At 52.1% G+C, this 21,716-nt stretch overlaps 1 protein-coding gene across 37 annotated transcripts in view; it reads left to right on the plus strand.

Annotated features, from left to right (window-relative positions):
- The window catches only part of CELF4 (CUGBP Elav-like family member 4), a 320,371-nt gene that overhangs the window by 63,973 nt on the left and 234,682 nt on the right, over positions 1–21,716 (plus strand). For all 37 annotated transcript variants that reach the window (XR_004429192.1, XR_004429188.1, XR_004429189.1 and 34 more), the window contains exon 2: positions 15,745–15,827. Coding sequence is in view for 29 of the 37 variants with exons in the window: in XM_033177907.1 (XP_033033798.1) it covers positions 15,745–15,827 (83 nt within the window). In the remaining 8 variants the exon portion in view is untranslated. The remainder of the gene's footprint in view (positions 1–15,744; positions 15,828–21,716) is intronic.

Consider the following 21,716-nt stretch of genomic DNA (forward strand, 5'->3'; position numbering starts at 1 on the left):
AGTGCTGAGCAATTATCAGGCACCCCAGACACTTAATGATGGAATGGAGACCCACAGGCCCCGGAGGGCTACCAGGGGCTGGGGCTCCACCTTGTCCCACCTGGGCCCTCCGCTGAAGGAAGAACAAGTAGAAGCAAGATTAAAATCCAGAGCTCTGACTCATCCTTCCCATTTTCATTCTCTGGAACTTTCCTACATCAACCTGCATTTAAGCAGAGATTTTACAGATAAGGTGGCTAGGGTCCCTGGAAGTCCAGGGACTTGACAGAAGGACCCTATCCTGGCCTCTGAGCTAAGTTCAGCTTCCAACCCAGTGTCTTGTCACAATGCCATGCTGTGGGGGCCTTTGTGCCCAGGGTCCCCCTCTGGTTCTGCATCCCAGCCACCCCCACCTTCCCTCACTCCAGTCCTAGACTTCTGCTCTCAGCTGGCCTGACTCCTTGGCCATGGCCCATGTTTCTGGTACAACTAAGGCCTCTGCAATCAGCCCCACACTTCACACGAAGGGTAGAGCTGGGGGTGAGCCCCTGCTCAGCCTCAGATTCCAGGCAGGAGAGGCCTCAGCTGGACTTTCCATCCACCTCACCCTTCTTGCCTCAGCCTCCCCAGTGGGGCTGGGTTACATTCAGCTTAGCTGAAACACAGAAAGGTTCTAAAGAAAATGAGCTAGAAGGCCAAGAGAAGGGGTAAACTGAGGGCACAAAGACAAGATGTACTCAGCTGCAGGAGTCAGAAGTGGTGCTTAGGTCAGGCTGCAGGCTGGCTCTGCCTGGCACAGTCCGGGCCTGGGTCTCCACAACACCTCTCCTCAGCCCTACTCCTTCCCATCCCTGGACCTCTCAAGGTCAGTGAAGACAGAGAATAGAACCCTACACAGCTGTAGAACTTGTGAGCATTGCACCTGTGCCTCCCTCTCTCCCCAGCCCTGGCTGCCGCCCGCTGTCCACCCAGGCAGGGGCAGGGGCACTGGCTGCACTCGGCCCACACCTCCTCACATGAATCTGTTCTCTCGGTTCCCTTCCATTTGGTGCACAGCCTTGGAGACACACCTCCATCTGTTGACTCACACTCAGCATCCTACACAGTTTGTCTGGCTTGCTCTCCCCTTGCCAGGGCGGCACTGGGCTCCCCAGCCTTACTCAACCCAGGAGGTGGGTGGTGCACCTGAGCTCTAGCTACTTTACTGACCAGATGTGTGGTCTTGGGATGATTGACTCGTGCTCCTTTCCCGGGTGTATAAAAGAGGGATGTGTACTTCCCATTCCCCACTCTTCCACTCATTCATTCATTGATGAGTCTGTGCCAAGGACCCATTTGGTGCCAGGACTGTGCTGGATGCTGAGGACACAGACTCATGGGTAGGGATCATCCAACCCACTTTACAAAAAAGGAAACTGAAGCCCAGAGAGACCTGTTGACCTGCTGGAGGCCTCCAGTCAGCACTGTCATGCAAACCATTGACCATCCCTCACCCCATGCTTCCAGTCCCCATGCCAGGCCCTGTGCCAGGAGTAGGGCAGACAAGAGGCATGCAGAGGGAGCCGGCCCCGCCATTGCAGAGCTCACAGGGTCTGCTTGAGAAGTCAACAGGTAACACGGATGAGAGTGCTCAATCCACATTCCTTCCCTTCCCATGAGGGACCTGCCATCCTCTTGGGGCTCCCTGTCCCTACCAGGCTGTTCCATCTCAGTGCTGCCAGGACCCTGTTCTGCTCCTGTATGGAGATCTGCCTCCTGTAAACCTTGTCTGCAATGCCCCAGCTTTCCTCTCTCCAGCCCTCCCCAGCCCACATTCCCAGGTCTTGACAATTCCTCTCACAAAAGAAACAATTGAAACTGAGGTGCCTCTTTGGGGATGCATAAAGCCAACTCTTTGTCACCTAGGCCCCTGCCAGCTCATTACCACCTCCTGTCATTAGCATCTTAGACACACACACACACAAGGGAAACAAGACACACCAGTATCCTAGACTCTTCAAGCAAACCATCCGTTGCTCTGAGCCCCCACACGCGCTGGCCTGTGCTGTACGGAAAGTGCAAGGAGGTCCCTGTCCCCATGAGTGTGTACGTGTGTGGTTATAACCAAGGAACACACACAGGTCCTACAAAGGGGAGCAGACAACAGACCGTAGGAAGGCCAAAGCCATTTTTCACTCTGTAGGGAATTTAAGCATCACATCGCAACTATTACTACTGACAACAACAACAAGAGTAATACCCCCCATTAGTTATATCCCAGGTACTCTATTGGACACCCAGGACCCCAGCAGGTGAGTGTCATTATCCCCATTCCACAGATTCTGGAAGAGACTCTGTAAACTACCCCAGGGCTCCCAGAAGAAAGCAGAGGCTACTGTCACAGTCAGACCCACCTCACTCCCAGGCCAGGTGCAACCCTCTCCCAGGACTCCAGACACCCTTTGGATGGCAGCAATCAGACCACAGGGGTTGGATGGCTTCCTCAGAGTTACCAGCTGGCTGGTGACAGGAACCTCAAGGTACCATGTTACCACTGTGTAGGGATGGGAAAAACGGTGCAGTCTGGAGTGGTCAGGGGGAAAACTAAATAGGTGGACAAGAGAGAATATAGGTGTTAGTCATGAGGCAAAACACAATGACAGGAAGGGAGGGAGGAAGAGGAGAAGGGAAGAGGGAGGAGTCGGGCAATGGAAAGGACATAGAGAGGAAAGAGAAAAGGAAGGGAAGAGGAAGGGAGGGGAGGGGAAGGAAGGGGAAGGGAGGGGATGGGAGAAGAGGGAAGAGGAGGGAAGAGAAGGGAAGAGGACGGAAAGGAGGGAAAGGAAAGGAAAGGAAAGGAAAGGAAAGAAAGAAAGGAAAGGAAAGGAAAGGAAGGAAAGGAAAGGAAAGGAAACGAAAGGGAGGGGAGGGAAGGGAAGGGAAGAAGAGGGAAGGAGAGGGGAGGGGAAAGAAGGGGAGGGGAGGGGAAGGGAGGAGAGGAAGAAGAACAGAAAGTGAGAAAGCCAAAGAAAGATGTTGAGGAAGGCACCTAGGGGAGTGTTGAGGAGGAGATGGTGCTCTTACAGGCTCCAGCCCTTCTAAACCACTCCAGGGCCCTCAAACCTATTCTGTTCAGTCTTTGAACATACAGAACTTTCCCTTAGCACACCCTTCCCTTAAGGCCACTCTGGGTTGGAGATTCACTCAGATGTCCCTGCAATGAGTTCTCCCCCCGCCAAGTTGAGTAACCTCCTTCTCAAGGCTGCAGAGTCCAGGGTTCAGGACATGGGCTCTGCAGGCAGCCTGCCCCCATCTCACATGCTGGCTCTATCAGGGACCTGGTCACAAGATCTCGGGCAAGTCTTTAATTTTTGAGTGACTCCATTTTCTCACCTGTGAAATGGGGATGATAAGTCTATTTTATAGACTTACATTAAATGAATCAAAACATAGAAAGCCCTTAGAACAAAGCCCAAAATACAACCAAAAATCAGTAAGTGTTTGCTGCTATATTTGTGCCACCAATAGGCCCTGCACAAACTTTGGCTTGATAGGTGTGTTGGTTGCACACTCATCACCTGGCCTTCCAAGCATGCTTACAGAGAGTCTTTCTTTTCTTTTCTTTTCTTTTCTTTTTTTTTTTTTTGAGACAGAGTCTCACTCTGTCACCCAGACTGGAGTGCAGTGGTGTGATCTCAGCTCACTGCAACTTCTGCCTCCAGGATTCAAGTGATTCTCCTGTCTCAGCCTCCTGAATAGCTGGGACTATAGGCGCATGCCACCATGCCCAGCTAATTTTGTATTTTTAGTAGAGATGGGGTTTCACCATATTGGTCAGGCTGGTCTTGAACTCCTGACCGCCTAGGCCTCCCAAAGTGCTGGGATGACAGGCATGAGCCACTGCGCCCAGCACTGATGGTCTCTTTTAAAGCAGGGGATATGTATTTCATGGCAAATTGTGGGCCATCAATAAATGGTTGTGAAATGAATGAATGAATGAAGCATCTTTTCACTCCATCCACAGATGACAGCACCTCCAATCCCAGTCACATGGTTTGTTTGGTCTTATGTAACAGTCAGCTGATAAGCTGGCTTCATTTCTCTCTTGGTGGGCTCTGTGGGCATGTGGGTGGGTCTCTGGGAAGAGAAAAACTAGAGCTAAATGCTGGGCTCTGTCTTACCCCATAGGCCAGGTTCTCCATTTACCAACTCCTCCGACCCACCTTGGGCACTCCTTGAGTCAGCATGATTGCAGGATGACCTGGAATAGCTCTAGCCCTCCCCAGGACCGGGGCCAGCTGGCGCTAGAGCAAAACCCAGAGCCCCTGCTCCTCTGAAAAATGAGAATGCTGCTTCCTTAGGGCCCCCCTGGATTTGAGGGATTGACTCATTGAGGCTGGCGTCCCGGTCACAGTTGCTGACTCCCTCTTCGCCGCAGCCGTCAGGTTAAATATTGCTAAATGCCTTGATTGAACTTATCATATTGGTGTTGGGTGCAGCCCAAAGCCCAGCCAGAACAGTGGCTTAAATGAGATCATGAGAGAAAGACACCCTCTATCGAGAGCTAGACTGTGGCCTGCCAGGACAGTGTGAGATTGTTTTTCTGCTTTTAAAAAGAAAATCACATTTTCCAAACATTGATCCTGTAATATGGGACTCCTGGCTATCGGTCTTTTCAAAATAGCCTATCGTGGATGCTGAGGTTGGAATTTCTTGGTTATGCTTGTTTTTTAAAAAAAAATTCATTGTTGTTGTTCTTTAAGTGAATTAGCGCCTGTTAGGAAGAAACCAGAGGAGAGAGGCGAGATTATTTCACCTCACCAGGTGGGTCCTGAGTGCCACCATATGACCAGACCCTGCAATCAAAGAGGGGTGGACACACCCTCCCCTCCTGAATTGTGTCCAGCTCAACCCAACTACTCTTATGAGACCCTATCCTGGGGCTTGATAGGGAGCTCCAGAGAAGAGGTCCAGCCCTGGGAGCTGTGGTCTAGTTGAGGGACAGGATTCTCACAAATGAGAACAGCGGAAAGCTGCTCAACCAAGCATTCATTTGAGGACATCAGACATGTTTGAAGGAGACCTAGCAAGGGCTGAGAAGCTGGGAGGGTTACAATGAGGAGCTGCAGCTTGAACATGGTTCAAAGGGTTGGAGATCTGATGGAGGGCCCGGGATTGGGGAAGGCACTCCAGACATGGGGAGAGAATAAGCAAAAGCCCACAGTGATATGGTCACCCACTGCTGGGGAAGGGAGGCATGGCTTAGCAGTGTAACCCAAAGGGAGGGTCTGTCCTAAGAAGTCATAAAGGGACTTATAGGTCCACTGCCTTGCTGGTATGATCTATTCGCCTTTCATAGGAGAAGAGTCAGAGAAGCCCATCGCACACACACACACACCACACACACACACACACACACACAAGCACACACACACACACACAAGCACACACACACACACACACAAGCACACACACACAAATCATGCAGGCAGAGAGCTGTCCCTGTGGATATATCAGGGAGAGCTTCAGGCCTGGGGATAGGGACGGGGGCTTCAGAGGCAGTCCAAGGACAGAGTCCTCCGAGCTTCCCTCTGCATGGGGAAGGCGCTCCCCCTGTGAAAAATGACCCTCATCTCCACCTCAGCAGTCCCACAGCCATGGAGAGCTCCAGCAAGGGGAATTTTCTACCACTCACTCGGCAAGCATTTGCTGAGCTTGCTGTGCAGGTATAAGACACACACACAACCCAGCAAATGAAGCTAGCCACTGGAGCCTCAGATGGGGCACGGTGTGATTCTTATGCGCTGAGGAGGTCAGGGTGTCAGGCCAGGGCTGAGCCACGTGGCTGAGGTCAGCTAGTGAGGCTGTGAAGTTCTGACCAAACAGGCCAAGAGGGAGAGGGAATCCGGGCAGGGGTGGAAGGAGTGAGGCAGAGGCTCGAAAGCTGTTGGTGAGGAGGGAGGTGGTTTCCCTCCCAAACCAGTGAGATGCCTAGCTTCGTCGGGGGCCCTGTCTGTCGCCCATATCACACAATTTAGCGATGGTTTTGGTCTTGCCAAGGAGGCCTCTGAGAGCCCCTTCCGCTGTGGGCCGTCCCCACTGAGTTGAGCCTGGCTTCTCACCCCGGTCTAAGAGAATTCAAACGGGAAGATCTAAACTCCCCTACCAGGTTCATTAGAAAGAAACATAGTTCAGTTTCTAGGTTCTAGCAAAGAATTTATCCTGGCACTCATGTGAGTAGCAAATGCCCCAAATGCATTTGAAATCCACCCTTGATGCTCAGCTAGAGACCTCTGCAGAGGAGCCCATGGCGTGCCTGCCTTTGACATTTGAGAGGGTACCTGTGATAGAGGAAGGCCAGGCACCACCTCAGCTGACTCTACTTGGGTCCCTGCAGGAAGAAAATGAGGTCGCCCTTGAGCTCCTTATCCCAAGAGAAGGCCACAGGATGGGGGGTGGGGAAGGAGGACCTCTCCCTTCCAAGGACCCTTGTGTCTCCCTGAGCACGGCCCATCCTCACACTGTCCTCAGATACTGCCTAGGGCTCCTGGAGGGGGAAACAGGAATTGAGCCCAAAAATAGTCATCAGGAGACCCAGGGTCTCTGCTCTCCCACTGTGGCCACATCTCAGAGCCTCTCCCAGTCTCAAGCTTCTGAGCTGTCAGACGCTGATAATACACCCCTATCCCCAGACTATGCTGAGGTGTAAGAATGCTGAGATCATGCACATGACAGCACTCTGGCCAATCAAGGCCCTCTGCCGAAGAAACACATACCAGGGAGCACCTTCATGCTCTCTTGGGGACCAGTAGGAGCTGCTGGCCAGAGAAGAGGTGCAGAAGCAGGCCCCTGGCTGCAAGAACAAAGCCCAACAAATGTGGTCAGCTGAGCAGACTTCACTTCTGTAAGCCCATGTTGGAAAGGCTGACACCCACCCTGGGCCAGTCCCTACTTTCCTGAGCCTCATGGGCCCATCAGCCCTGGCCAGACATGGAGGAGCTCTTTGCTGAAAAGGGGGACAGGCCATCAATATGTCACATCCACTTTGTCTTTCTTCACAGTGCTATAAAGATGGAGCAGCCGACACCAGACATGTAATTCTCAAGCTTTTAGGGCATAAACAAGGGCAACTGGCAGGGAGGGACACTTGGCAAAGGATCCATGGGCCGGTCCTTTAACCCTCTGAGGTCTGCACCTCCTTGTCTAGAGCCAGTTAGGTCCCTCAGTCTGAACACGCTGCCCTGAACTCAGCAAGGAAAGAAAGAGAAGGTTGGTCCCTTTCCTGGGAGATTCAAGTCTAGCCTGAGGAAAATCTAGACCACCCCAGTTCTGTGCATGTCTCTGTCTTGTGGGTACAAAGGGCAGAAAGAGTCACAGTGAGCCATTTATTTTCCCATACCACACAGAGGAGTTTAACTCAACAAAACTCATTCGCACTCTAGAATGGGCCATGTTCTTCTCTGATTTAAAGAGAGGAGACTCTGGAGGGCAGTGCAGAGCCTGAAAGAAGAATGCATGGCCAAGGGGGAGATTTCAGCACTTGGAGAGCCCTTAAAGAGGAGAGCAGGCTGCAGCCTCTGATGCATTGGCTTAGGGGACCATCCCTCTTCCCCCTCCCCCACCTCTGCAGTCCCCATCACCCCCGTCCCCACAGGCTGCCACCTCTGAGGAAGATGGATGGCTCCTGCCACCAGGGGCCTGAGCGATGTGTTGACTTCCCCAGACCTCATGGCCCACCTTTCCCACACCCCCATCCCTGCAGCAGCCACTTCCTGCTGCCACTCCGCTCACTCTCACCCAGCCAGAGGCAGAATGCAGCTCAGCAATCTCTGCATTCTACACTGTCTGCCACTGGCGGAAAGGGGGCCCTGGGGTGAGCTACTCCTATAATAGAGTATTTACTTTCTGGGCGAACACATACAAATGCAAGGCAGACAAAGACATGTAGGATTCTAACTGCAAAATGAGAAGGACCATTGCCAAGGGCTATGAGAGATGTTGGGATTGAAGTAGTCAGGGAAGGCTTCCTGGAGGAAGGAAAACTTAGACACTCCTAGAAAGTTACGTGGGCTCTCAAGGAGTGAGGCACGGGGGAAGGCAGCAGAGGAAAGGATGATGTTCTTAGGCTTGGGTTTACCCCATGGGGGTGGAGAAGCAAGAGGAAGTCAGAGATCTATTCTGTGGGTGGGGAATCACTGTGTCACACGGAGAGAAGACACTGCAGGAATTGCTGGAATACCAGCAAGGAGTACTCGGAGGAGTGGGAAGGGAGAGGGAAGAAGATCTAGGTGGAAAGAACTAGGGAAACAAGAATGGCCAGGAAAGGTCCTGGGAAGATGGCAGGAGGGTCAACCTGTGGCTGGACACACAGAGAAGAGCGGAGAAAGTGGCACAGACCCATGGGGTCTTTTTCACACCTGTTACTCAGTCCTGCTGAGCCCCAAGGGCCCAACCTCAAGTTGTTCACGGTTGAGGTGAGAAAATGAGGCTCATCCTTGAGGCCGACCATGGGCAGAGGCCACACGCGAATCTACAGAAAGTGAGACCACAGTGGCCGAGGTAGATGCTCAGGGCTTCATCTTGGAGTAGGACCTCAGAGGTGGGTCTTAAAGGCTGTGTGGACTCTGGCCAGGCACTCGAGGTGGGAGGATGTTTGCAGAGGAAGAATATGTACATGAAGAGCTGCTCTGTAGCTGCCTCTCCCTCAGGTGGCAGCAGAACATCTTCTTCAAAACGTACCAGGAAGACTGCCTTTGCCCACCCAGAGCACGAAAGACAGAGCCGGGATGGGGGAACAGATGTGACCTCAGAACATCAGTAACCCTGTTCCCAGTAAAACTGGTGGACTTTCCCTCCCTCCCTCTTGCTATCCACTCCCAGAGATGCTACTATAACTTCTCTGCAGTGGCCTACGTGTTTTTTAAATCCTCCAGGTGATTCTCAGGTGCAGCCGGGGGTGAGGCTCACTAAGGAATGATGCTCCTCAGCTGTGATTTCAGACACCATGGCAGGTGGATGAGTGGAGATTTGGGGCAGAGGGTCCTTCAGGGAGCCCCTTCCTTGGCCCCTAGGTCTGGTTAGTGGGCCTCCTGCTCCCTTCTCATTCCCCACCCCCCAGCTTTTTCCCACTTCCTCCAGGCCAGCCAAGTCCAAGGCCTAAAGGATCTGATGTTTTATTAAAGTCCAGACCTTCCTATTCTAGGGCCACCTTCCTCTGGCTAATTCTGTAATTCAATTAGTAGGAAGGCAAGGCCCAGCTGGGGTGGGAGGAGGGAGAGCATCACATCGGGAGCCTTCCCTTCTGTGATGATTACACCCCAGGCTTCGGCCCTGTTCAGAATTGGGCAGGAAATTGTACTTCCTTCACTTCACAATGACAAGGGCCTTTTATCCTGGCACATGGGGGCTTTGTAAATTACTGCCATCCCCGTGCAATTAATTCTGCTGCACTGTGTTTCCCCCCACATGGGAGAGGGCACTGCCCACCTTCTTGGGCACAGCAGCACCCCTTGCACCATGGTCTGCAGGCTGCCCATGTCGGAGAGAAGCATCTGCCACCCCTGCATGCACCCGAACCTGACAGCACCCTCCCGCTGCCCACGCTGCCTGCCTCTCCCTGGCCCAGTGCTCACCTCTCTTGCCACACTCCTTCTCCCTTCCCTCCTCACTCTGCCAACATTTCCCAATCTCCCTTTAGTGCCCCAATCTTGAATCTCTTTCCCCCACCCCCATAGTCCCTCTTGGTCTCCAGCTCACAGACACCTGAACGAGCAGCTGGGCCCTCCATTTAGTCATGTAGACATAGAAGAGCCTGTCTCTACCCTCACCGAATTGAAAGTCTATTCAGAGACAAGGCATCAAGCTGGTAAATGGAAGGGATAAGTAAATAAGAATGGTAAGTGGGAGAAGGTGACATGGCTGAATAAGGAAACATGCATGCGGGTCAAAGTATTCAGTGTATGTGATAGAATCTCGAGCATTAGAGGACAGGCAGGTCTGTGCTGGCCAGAGGAGATGGACACGGGGTCCCTCTCGGGTGAGGAGAGGAGGTGGGCACGGGGTCCCTCTCGGGTGAGGAGAGGAGGTGGGCATGGCGTCCCTCTCGGGTGAGGAGAGGAGGTGGGCATGGCGTCCCTCTCGGGTGAGGAGAGGAGGTGGGCATGGCGTCCCTCTCGGGTGAGGAGAGGAGGTGGGCATGGCGTCCCTCTCGGGTGAGGAGAGGAGGTGGGCATGGCGTCCCTCTCGGGTGAGGAGAGGGTGCTGTAGGGAGCCCAGGTGTCAGCTCCTGAGGGCAGCACTGTGGTGTGATTTCTCACCCCACAGTTCTGTTACCTCTCTGCCCCCACCCCACCTTGGATGATTTCCGAAGCTGTCTCGCTCCAGAACAGACTGCACTTCTATCCTGCTTGATCCCATGACTCAGGAAGAGGTGGGACAGAAAGCGCTGACCCCTAAAGTGTGGTAGACTCTGTAATGAGCTGATGCTGGGAGAACCATCCCAGACACTGGGACAGGAAAGGGGGCAGCTCAGGGTGAGGTCCTAACCCACCCAGAGAGCCCCTGGATCACTTGGGTGGCTCTCCCTCAGGTCCCATCAGAGTCACACAGCTGGGAGGGCCCTCGAAAATGGGAGGGCGAAGATGGGGAGGTGGTTGCACTATCATGGATTCCATCCCCCAAACACCGACCCCCAGAACTCAGGGCCAAAGAACCAGAACCATTTACATTTCCAGCTTGCTGAGTTGAGAGCGCCTGTGTCAACCCCCAGCACCGCAGCAGCCAGCCCCAGCTCAGAGGAAGCTCTGAGGCAGGGCCACAGCCACCCCACCAAGGATAATTTCCCTCATGAAGTATATTTGCCAGGTGGCACATGTGCAATGATCTTTGTCTCCTCAATACAGGCCATGGGCCCTGCATCCTGTCGGGCTCACCTATTCTCACCCACCTCCTTTTCATTTCATCCTCCTCTTTTAGCAAAGATTTTTTTTTTCCTTTCAAGTTAATTATGCAAGTGATACACAAATACATTCTGGGTCTAAATGTGTCAAACAAAACAAAAAAAGTGAAAGTCATAGGAAACATACCCCCCTACTCCCCACCCCGTACTCCCTGTTTTCAGTTTGGTGTGACTTCCAGACTTTGTCTTTCACATGTAAATACAGGTCTGAGTATATAATGGGTGAGTTGATTGTGTCTCCATTGTACCTACATGGCGTCTATTATTTCACAACTTGCTTTTCCCATCTGACAATGTGGCTTTGCATGCTGGTACACTGAGGGTCTTTTCATCTTTTTAACTGCTGTTGGGTATTCACAGTTTAAAAATGAAAACATTCCTGTCCTAAGGGACATTTAGGTGGTTTTTACGTATTTATGGTTTTTTTTTTTTTTTTTTTTTTTGCTATTCCAAGCAGCCACACTGGATCCTTGCTCACTCCTCTGTAAGCACAAGTATATGTGGATCGTAGGATCAGGACTTGGGGGGGATTTCTGGGTCTGAAGATGGGGAGAGATTTCTACGCCACCAGCTATATCCCCAGGAAGGATGAGGCACCCTCCACAGACCTTCTCAAGACTCAGCTTTCAAAGCCCGGTGCTAGCCTCTGTCCCACACTGTCTTGTGTTGTTAGGCAGCTGCTCCCTGAGAGAATCCCGTTTCCCACCTCAATTGTGAATTCCCAAAGGGCCCCACCAGGGATGTCACTGGGGACACCTCAGTACATCATAGGAGAGTGAGTTTGGCAGATTAGTGGCTGTTGGGCCAAGGCTGATGCTCCCCACCTTCCCTGCTTTCGGCTGGACACCCTCACAGCCCACAGCCCCCTCCTCAATCCCTGCGAGATGTGGAAATGAGCCACAGGAAGTCAAGGCCAGCTGTTCTAGCTGGGGGTTCTGTGTGTCCCACCCCCATTCCGTCTCCAGCAGAGAGCAGTGAGTGTCCAATGGCTGATGCTTGGGCACCCTTTCTTCCCCAGCCCCCCAGCCCCCACCCCAGGCCTCTCACCATCCACAGCACCCTGTGATGGTAAATTCTCCTCCTGCAGCTCCCTCCCCACAGTCAGCATTCCCCCAGGGCTCTGGCCTCAGCCAGGGAGCAGACTGGTCCCTTCCTTTGAACCCCGGAGTCAGCGTTAATAACTGCTTATCCGCATTTGCCTTTCTCAAAGAGCCTTAAGATAGCCGACTAATCTGCCGAGCTGGCGTGTCAGCCGCTGCATCAGACAGGCTGGAGATGGACTGGGAAGGGCCCGGGGTGGGACTGCCCAGTCAGCCTCTGTGTCCAACCACTCCCGCCTCACAGAGGTGCAGAGGGAGAGAAGGAAGGGGCTTCAGCACCCCTCTAGCCCCTGCTTCACAACAGTGAACTGATATTGACACTGCAGCCTGTACTTACTGAAGCCTGCAGAGGCTGTTCATACTCAGTGGCAAGTAGGTCTCCCCACAAGCTTCTGAGAGCCATTACTTTTCCCGTTTTACACATGAGGAAACCGAGGTGGGCCCTGCCTGGGAAGGGGCTCTCCTGGGCTTCTCTCCCTGCTTCCTTCTTTCATCTCTGATCCTTTCACAAATGTATTCCTTTTCCACCTCCTCTCTGAACCCGAAAAGGGAAGGGAGGCAGGAGGAATTTCTACACTGGAAGGGGAGGAAAGGAGTTTTCATTGGGTGCGGGCTGGATGGTGGAGGAATCAGGAGCTGCAATTGTTTATCAGCCTTTTCTGGGATCAACTTGGGGGTGAAGGGGGAAGCATGGTGAGAGTGCACTGTCAGGTTCAACAGGCTCCTGAGAGCTCTTGGGGCAAAAACCCTCCCATCAGGAACCCGCCTATCAACCCTCGGGCAACCTCTGGCCCTGCCACCACTATGGAAGTCCAGTGTGCCTCAGTGTCCACACATCTTGGACAGCTCTCAGTAGCCTTTGAGCACCATTTCTGTGCCTATTGCCCCCACCAAATTAGCTGAGGTGTTCTGGCATTCAGTACTTTCAAGGAATACATATTATCCTGCACCCATATGCTGGGCACTGAGAACCAAGTAGAAACAGAACAAAGCCAGGCTCCTAACCTCATCTGAGCACGAGGAGCCTGCCCATCAATGAGCAAATATATGTGACTCTGTCAGGGAGTGATGGGTGCCAAACAGAAAAGGAAATGGGACAAGGAGTCCGGGTCTGTGTGAGCTCAGGGCTACGCCAAATAGGGTGGTCAAGAGAAGTGTCTCTGAGGAGGTCTCATTGGAGCAGAAACTAGAGGGAAGAGAAGGAGCACACCATGCTGATAGCAGGTATGGGGTCGCGGGGCCTTTCTGGGCAGAGGAAAGACCAGTGCAAAGACCCTAAGGCAGAGTGCGCCTAGCGGGCTGAGGGGGCCGGTGAGTGGGGCCGGGGAAGACTGGAAGGAGATAAATTCAGGGGGTGGAGACAGCAGGGGGAGGTCACCCAAGGTCTGGAGGATCCTGAAAGATTCTCGTTCACAATAAAGTTGTGAGCTCTCTCAAAAACTGTGGCAGAAATTCCTGGAAGATGGACAAAAGCAACAGATTCTTTTTCCTCTGGAATCCTTTTCTTATTATCTTGGGCCATGGAAACAATATGGTCATTTCCTCCTCCTACTCCTCCTCCTCTTTCTCCCTCCCCTTATCCTCCTCCCTCCAAACCTGCCCCTGACCTTGTCCCAAGCTGGCTTGCCTGCGTGCAGCAGAGGCAGTGGCCACCTCCTGGTTGCAGGCAGAGGACAAGGCCAACAAGGGGACGGGAGGAAAGACGCCCCCGGGAGAAGCAGGCGGCAGCACGAGGGACGACGTCACGGGGGCCTCTGACCGCTATTCATTTCAGTCCCCGGGTGTCTCCATCAATAACCGTCTGCCAGTGACCAGGAAGGAGGAGGACGGGAGAGGGAGGAGGGGCGATCTGGTGTCTGGAGGAAGGGAGAGATGAGACAGAGTGGGAGAGAGGCTTCTCCGACGCTTCTCTAAGCCTGGGGCAGGAGTTGGGAGGTGGGGAAGGCAGAGGGGGCACTGGGAGCTGAGAGTCTCTGTCTCCCAGGCTTTACTCCCTGCTTCCTTCTTTCATCTCCACTCCTTTCACAAATACATTCCCTTTCCACCTCCTCTCTGAAGCCAGAAGGAGGGAAGGGAGGCAGGAGGAATTTCTACATTGGAAGGGGAGGAAAAGGGTTTTCAATGGGTGCAGGCTGGATGGTGGAGGAGTCAGGAGCTGCAGAGGACACCAGGAGCATTCTGTGCCCGGCAACGAGAGTCTAAAGCAAGCCTGGTCACAAGGGCTGGCACAGGTACCAGACTGGCACCAGCAGCCTGTGGGCCTCATGAGAGGAGGGCCTGGGCCATGAGGTCTGGCACAGAGCCTGACACAGAGTGAGAACTCAGGAAATAAATGGCCATGGCAATGACTAAATGGCTGGCTGTGGAGATTGGCTGGGGATGGACTAGACCAGCCAAGGAGGGCTGCCTGGAGTAGGTAGAACTTGATCAGATTCTTGAACAATCGATGGGTTTCGGAGAAGTGAACATGGGGGAAAAGGGCATACCAGGTGAGGAGGTGGTGAGAGCAGAGGAATGGGGGGCAGAAGGGAGCACAGGTTGTTGGGAATGTGGCCTTGGATAAGATCATGTGAGAGAGCGAGGAACAAGAGAGGCAGCGATTCCACAGGGTGCCTTCTCTGGGGCCATGGTGGCTTGAAAAGGTCTGAGGTGACTGTTCCCCAGAACATTCAAGCCTGCTTTCACCATAGTGAGCTTTTGAGCTTTCTCCCATGGTTTTGAGCCTTGCAGGCCTCCCAAGCCACCTTCAGCCACATCTGCAGGCAGAGGAAGAAGGCCTGACACTGGGCACGCTGGGCAGCTTATGAGAACTCCCAGAAAGACTCCCCCATCCCCACTCTCTTGGCCTTGTCACCACACCTAAAGGACAGCACTGAAAAGTCACCCCTTGAGTATGTTGCTCTGTCAAATCCAGATTCCCTGTCGATGGGGTGGGGTGGGGTGGGGCCCAATTAGAATTACTCAGCGGGAGAGCTAGACTGAGCCTTCTCAGTTCACAGGTGGGGAGACTGAGGCCAGAAAGAGGATGTGATTTGTTAAGGTCACCCAGGGAATTAAAGGCAGAGCAAGGGTGATCTAGCGCTGTGCCTCGGTGGCCTGGATATGCCCTAGAAGCCCTATGACTTGGAGGGGTGTGAAGACCACCTGTCACTGCAAATTAGACAACAGGGGTTGGGACAGGGGACACAGGGTACGTTTATTTTATTAGGAGGGCCTGGCTTGGGGTACTCCTTACAGACTGAGCCTGTATTTGGAAGGCTTAGAGGAGCCCTCCACCATCCCCGAGGGAGCAGCGCCCAGCACTCCTACTGGCCATAAGGAGAGTCCATGGTCAAGTGTGGCTAGAGGTGCTGGGGGTGAGGGGTGGAAGCTGCCCCTTCTAGGAAGCGTAGGGGCTGGCGCTGAAACAGGGCAGAGAGGTCTGAGGCACCAGGGGACGGGGTAGGGAGAGAACCGTAGGGAGAGGGGGGTGTAGTGGGGGGAAGATGCAGGGTGGGGAGACTCCGCGGAGGGAGAAAAATAGAAAAGCAAAGGGAGGTAGGAGAAGCAGACAGCCGGGAACACGGAGAGGCAAAGAAGCTCCAAGAAGAGTGCACGAGAGAGAAAGAGAGGTGGGGACAGGGACCGAGCGGCAGGGAGGGGCGGGAGCCTGGAAGGCGGGCGGCAGGGCGCGTCGGCGGGCTCGGAGGCTCCCCACTGACCCTTCTTGGCGCTTGCTTCCCTCCCCAGGCTGCGCCTTCCTCACCTACTGCGAGCGTGAGTCAGCGCTGAAGGCCCAGAGCGCGCTGCACGAGCAGAAGACTCTGCCCGGGGTAAGTGGCGCCCGCCGTGGCGCAAGCGGCCGACGCGCCGATAGGGGGCGACTTCCGGAGGCCGGGCGGCCGCGCGGCGCGAGGGGAGAGAGCCTCAGGGCGCCCGCCGCCCGCCTGCGCTCGGGAGCCCGCGCGCCCCCCAAATCGCCGGGCTCTCGGCCGTCCGGGCCCGACGGGATCGGGGCAGGGGCCCCACTTGGCCGTGGCCTTGAAGGTGGAGCCTGGACGCGGTTCCTGCGCGGGCAGTCTGGGGCGAGGGAGCGGCGCGTACCGCGGACCCGACCGGAGCCGGGAGCTGCCTCCGCCGGGCCCGCGGGCCGCGTGCGCGATCGAGTCCGCCCGGCGAGTCGACGCCGTCAGCTCTGGGCGGGGTGACTGGGGGCGGCGTGGGAGGGGGCGCCGTGAGTGAGATCACCGCGGTTTATTTAAGGAGCCAGCCCTCGTCTTTGATAAACTATCGCGCTTCAGCCCTGGTTTATAGCTTCTGTGCGGGGGAGAAGAGAATTATTTATGGCCCCCCTAACTGGGTGTGATATCAGCCATGGCTATTATCGAGGCTAGTTCATCACCATAAAATAAGAAGTGTTCTTTGGGTCAAGGGTCTGCGCGGTCTCTCCTGTGGGTTCAGAGAGATGGGGCGGTGGTGAGAGGGGAGAGATATACGGCTGCTGAGTATCTAAAGATAAATGGAAAGATGTGTGTTTGTGGGCATAATTTAAAGAATTTCTAAATATAGTGTTGACGCTTATACAATGGACACTGCAGGGAAGCACGTGTGTTCTATAAGTATGCACACCCATGCTTACACATGCATGTTTACATTCTTACCAAGCCAACCGTATGTAAACACACGTTTCCATTTCTACCCCACAGCGGGAAAGGTTAACCAGGTAGAAGGAGAGAAAATGCAACTCCAGGCGGGGGCAGTCTTCCTTTGCATCAAAGATCTTTCTTTACTCGTTTAGGAGTGGGGAGTGCTGAATTACACAGGGCCTTCCTTCCATTACAGTCTTTGTATTGTATTTTGGTATTTGTGATTGCAAAGCACGGGGCTGAGTCATCTTAATAACATACCCACAGATGCAAATATATGGAAATCGAGCACCGCGCAGATTTTGTGTGAAGCCCAGCTCTGGCAGGGTGGCCATTCCGCAGTTGTTTTTTCAGTGGCGCGGCTACATGCACATATATTATAGTAATTACTTTCTGGGTGCCCTCTGTAAGATGGCAGAAATATGCTCCACATCGCTCCATGTTATGTGTGAAGCATAAAGCCATATTGTAGGATAATCAAAGGCTTCTGAGAAAGGTTTGTGCTGATTAATAAAGTGTTTATGGTACTTTGTTTTGGGGGAGATTGTGATAGATATTTTAGAGCCACCCAAATGGAATAGAAAATACCACATTGTTATGGGAGGCCCTTCATCAGCTTGAGAGAGATTGCTGGGGAGTTTCATGATGGCTAAAAGCCGGAATCAGATGTGGAAACAGAAAGACAGAAGGTGGGAGGGGGAGGTTTAGGATTTTGAAAGGGGAGAGGCTGGGAACTGGGAGTATTTCAGTAGCAAGTGTGGATTGTTGAGGATCTAACATTAACTTGTGGTTGTTTATTTTACATATAATAGAATAGCTAAATGATGGAGTGTATTAGTTCTTTAATAATTTATAGAAATACTTTGATGTTGCAGTAATTACATTAAAGGTCACATATCAAAGGTAATTTGGTTGAGCAGCTGTGATGGTTTCTCAGAAGCAATCAATATCACTGTCCGTGGTGCTGATTTCACCAAGGGGCCTGCCAGATTAAAGAAGGCTTATTACCAGGCAGAAAGGCCCAGGGGAAATCAAGAGCACATTGGAGCGACGCGCCAGCCCCCCTTCCACCGATAATTAACACTGTTCCCCATAATCTGTGCTAATCCTTCATACTAGGAGATCCAATGGCATTTTTCTGAGATCACAAAGACAAGTTGAGTAAGTTTGAGGGAAAGGGCAAAAAGAAACGTGAATGTATGTTGGGACGGGGAGGGGGGAAGATAGATAGAGCCCAACAGCAGAGCTGAAACATAGCCTAGAGTCCCCTCGAACACCGTCCCTTCTTCAAAGGCTTCACAGGGAGATAAATGGCCTCAAAAACCTCATCAAACAATTCTCGGGGCAGGCACGGCCCACTGGAGGGAGGGGCAGGAATAAAAGACCGGATTGCAGCTCGAAGTTCCGAGGGCACATTGTCTCCACACAAACCTACATGCAGACGAATGAAATACAAAATGACCAAGTAAAATTATTCTTTAAAGTGGAGTTGTTTTGATTCCAGAAAGCAGATCTGGTGTTTTTGCTGTTGGTTGGTTCTCTCCTTTGAGATCAGAGAAAGTGTGCCACTAGCAAATGCAGGGACAGGACCAAGCCAAATGCTCTCACCCAACCAAATAATAGGTGCTCCTACCAGCTGAGGCTGTGTTCCTGGCTGTCTGTTTGGGTGAGAGGCAGAGGGGGACCTCTTCTTATCTGGGGTGGCCACACTAGGTGCCCCAGCAAGCACACTTTACGTCTGACTAAGGAGAATGAAATTGAAAAAAAAAAAAGAACCTGGAAAACTGGTAACCTCAGCAATTTAGGCACTTTTCCAGACTTCAAAATCCATTAAAATCAATCCATTAAAATCAGCCCTCCACTTTCTCACTGAGCAGAGAAAGAGGAGAAAAGATAGTACAGGCAGCCTATGCTGTTTCTAGCGAGTTACGGAGCTCGCATCATGTTGCCAGCAAGAAAAATAATCCCATTGCTGTCATACACACACCACCACCACCATCACCATGAGCAACAATAACAAAATGACAGAGACAGAACTAGAGGCACCCCTAGCACATGTCTTCATTGGGGGCCTGAAAAGGGAAGCTGACATTTCTCTTGGGATCAGTGGAAGCTCAGAAACCAGACCACAGTGGCTGTTTTTACAAATCAGTGATACGTGATTCCCAGTATCCCTGGGAACCAGCCTAAGCAGAGCCCTCTGATGGCTGATGGAGTCATTCCTGGACCAGTGTCACAAATGGATTATTATTTTTGAGTTTGGCATGTTTCTAGTAGAATTAGATTATTAAACTATGAAGCTTCATCTGGGTCTTTTTGAGCACTGCCTTCTGCCAGAATCCAGGCAGAGTTTTTTTCTAATCTCTCTGCCTCTCTCTCCCTCATACTCTTGATCTCACTCTTTCCTGGCTTCCTGTTCTTTTCATGCCCATGCCCCTCTAGTCACAAAATTTGTTTCACTATCCACAGGGGACCGTCAACATAGGGCAGTTTCTCAATCCATCAACAAGTATGTCCTGTGTGCCAGACGTTCTGTAAAATACAGAGATAAGAAAACCACATCCACCTCCCCGCTTGGAATTGCCCACCAAGTTGGGGATGGAAGCCACACACACAAAAATATCTACATAGTCAACAATACAAGACAGCACATGTTATTATAAAATGGATAGTGTGGACAATTGTTCAATAATCACAATATTTTTAAGCACTTACTATATGACAGGCATGATGCCAAGCACTTTACCTACATTGCCTCATTTTATCTTCACAACCACCCTATGAAGAAGATGTCATGATTATCCCCCACAGAGGAGGAGATTGAGGTTTGCCCAAGGTCACAAAATTGGTAAGTGGCCGAGCCAGGACCAGCAGTGAGTCTGCTACCAAAGCCCAGGATACCTGCCTCTGCCAGTGCCACCAGTTGCTTTAGGAATTTAGAGAGAACCAGGATGACCATGGAGTGGAGGAGTGACTCAAAGTTTTCATTCAGGATATGGGCAGGGTGGGAGTAAAATGAGTCAGATGGGAGCACCAGTCCAAGAAACTGCCCAGAGTCGAGGTATACACGACAGGCCAGGAGCTGGGCGACGCACACGGGGCAGCAGAGACCCACTCTGAGAACCACCCGGAGCCACAGTATGCACAGGAAGCCTCTTGAAAGAAGTCTGTTCCTTAAAATCGACCCGTGATGCTTTGTTGCAGCTCCTCCAGCCGTTGGGACTTTATGGGGCATTGTCTTCCAGGAAGAGCCCTTCTATTTCTAAAGTTGGGAATACAGGGTCTCAAGGGAGATGCTCAGATGAGAGAAAACCAGGTGCTATGACAAACTGTAGCCAGCACTTTGTTCCTTTGGTAGCAGAAAGGGCTTCTCACCAGGGCTGGCAGGGAAAGAGCTGGGTCCAGTCAGTAGGAGGCCAGGAAGCAGTGGGAATTAGAGCTGGCCGGGGATGGAGGTGAGGGAAGTAGGAGCTGTATCTGCTTGGTAAACATTAAAGTTCCAACTCACTAGTTAAAGATTGGCTTTTGTGTCCTCACTCCAACAACCCTAGAATACAAAGCAAACTAACACACTCCTCCCTGCTGCCTCCCCCTTCCCCTCCCCTCATGTCAGCCTGGCAGACATGCAGAGTCCTGGCATCGCACCTCCCGACTCAGGTCACTGCGACTCAGGATGGGTCACTTCCATGGAAATTCAATGTGACCTTTGAGTTTACCAGGAAAGATGTTAAAGTGGGAAAATTCTTTTTAAAAGAGCTCAGTTTGATTTCTAGCACCACTATCTCAGAGTGTCTCTCCATTCTGTGCCTTCCTCTCACTTTTCTCTTTCTTAATCCCATTTTCTCCTCCTTTCTTTTTCTTTTTCTCTCTTCTCTTTGTGCCCCCATTTTCTCCTCTCTTCTCTCCCTCTGCACATTTTCCTCTGTCTCTCTCACCAACACTTTCTTCTTTTATCCTTCACACTTCGTCTCTCCTTTCTCTCTCCTCCCTCCCTCTTTCAACTTTGGCCCACCCCACCTCAACCCTGACACCCATACGAGGCTCTGGTGGGGCCCCCGTCACCATATGGGGGCTTCCCTGGCAAGGCCCATCTCCCTTCCTGACAGTCCTGCCATTGAGGGATCCATCTAATTTTATGTACAACTGTAAAGATGAATGATAAGTAGAAAGGATGCAGGCAAGAACAAGATGAATAAATTATAAAGGGCAAATGATGACAAGACAGGGGTCCCCAGAGACAGTGATATGATAACAGAAACTAAAGACGAATTTATGATGGATGTAGTTAGCATGTATGGAGGTTGTTAATTCTTCGGGGTAGTTTTACAACTTCTAGTGATTGGTGCAATCAAAGCTTTTCATTTTAGAAATGGCATGTGTTTCCACTTGTCTGTCCTATAGGCACAGTGTTGGTTTTTGTCTCTGAACAGTGAGTCTGGGTCCCGTCAGCACCTGCATCTCCCCCTGCCACCTTCTGTGTCTCTGCAGAGATCATCTCAGCCAGATCCACACACTCTTTCAGTTCCCCGGTCCTGTTGTCCTTCCTCTTGCTGAGTGTATTAGCATGGGACTACTGCAGTAAAGTACCACAAATTGGGTGGTTTAAACAACAGAAATGTATTGTCTCATAGTTCTGGAGGCTGGCAGTCCCAAATCAAGGTGTTGGCAGAGTTGGTTCTTTCTGAGGGCTGTGAGGGAGAATCACATCCAGGCCTCTCTCCTCACTTCTGGGAGCCTCAGGCATTCCTTGGTTGTAGACAGTGTTCCCTCTGTGTCTTTGTGTCACCTTCCCAGTGTACACTGTCTGTGTCCAGATTTCTCCTTTTTATGAAGACAGCAGTGATTGCACTAATGACCTTGTCTTAACTTGATCATCTGCAAAGACCCTATTTCAAAGAAGGTCACTTTCATAGGTCCTGGGGTTATGACTTCAGCATCTTGTGAGGGGAACACAGTTCAACACACAACACTGAGAAAGGGGCTGCCCTGTGGCCCTTCCACAGTAGGGAGGATAAAGGCCCACAACAGTGTCTGAGTCATGGGGGTCCCCCAGCCTTTCCTCTGTATCTCACCTGG

Source organism: Trachypithecus francoisi, unplaced genomic scaffold, assembly GCF_009764315.1.
Source record: "Trachypithecus francoisi isolate TF-2019V2 unplaced genomic scaffold, Tfra_2.0 Lachesis_group19, whole genome shotgun sequence".
In the NCBI taxonomy this organism is placed as follows: Eukaryota; Metazoa; Chordata; class Mammalia; order Primates; family Cercopithecidae; genus Trachypithecus; species Trachypithecus francoisi.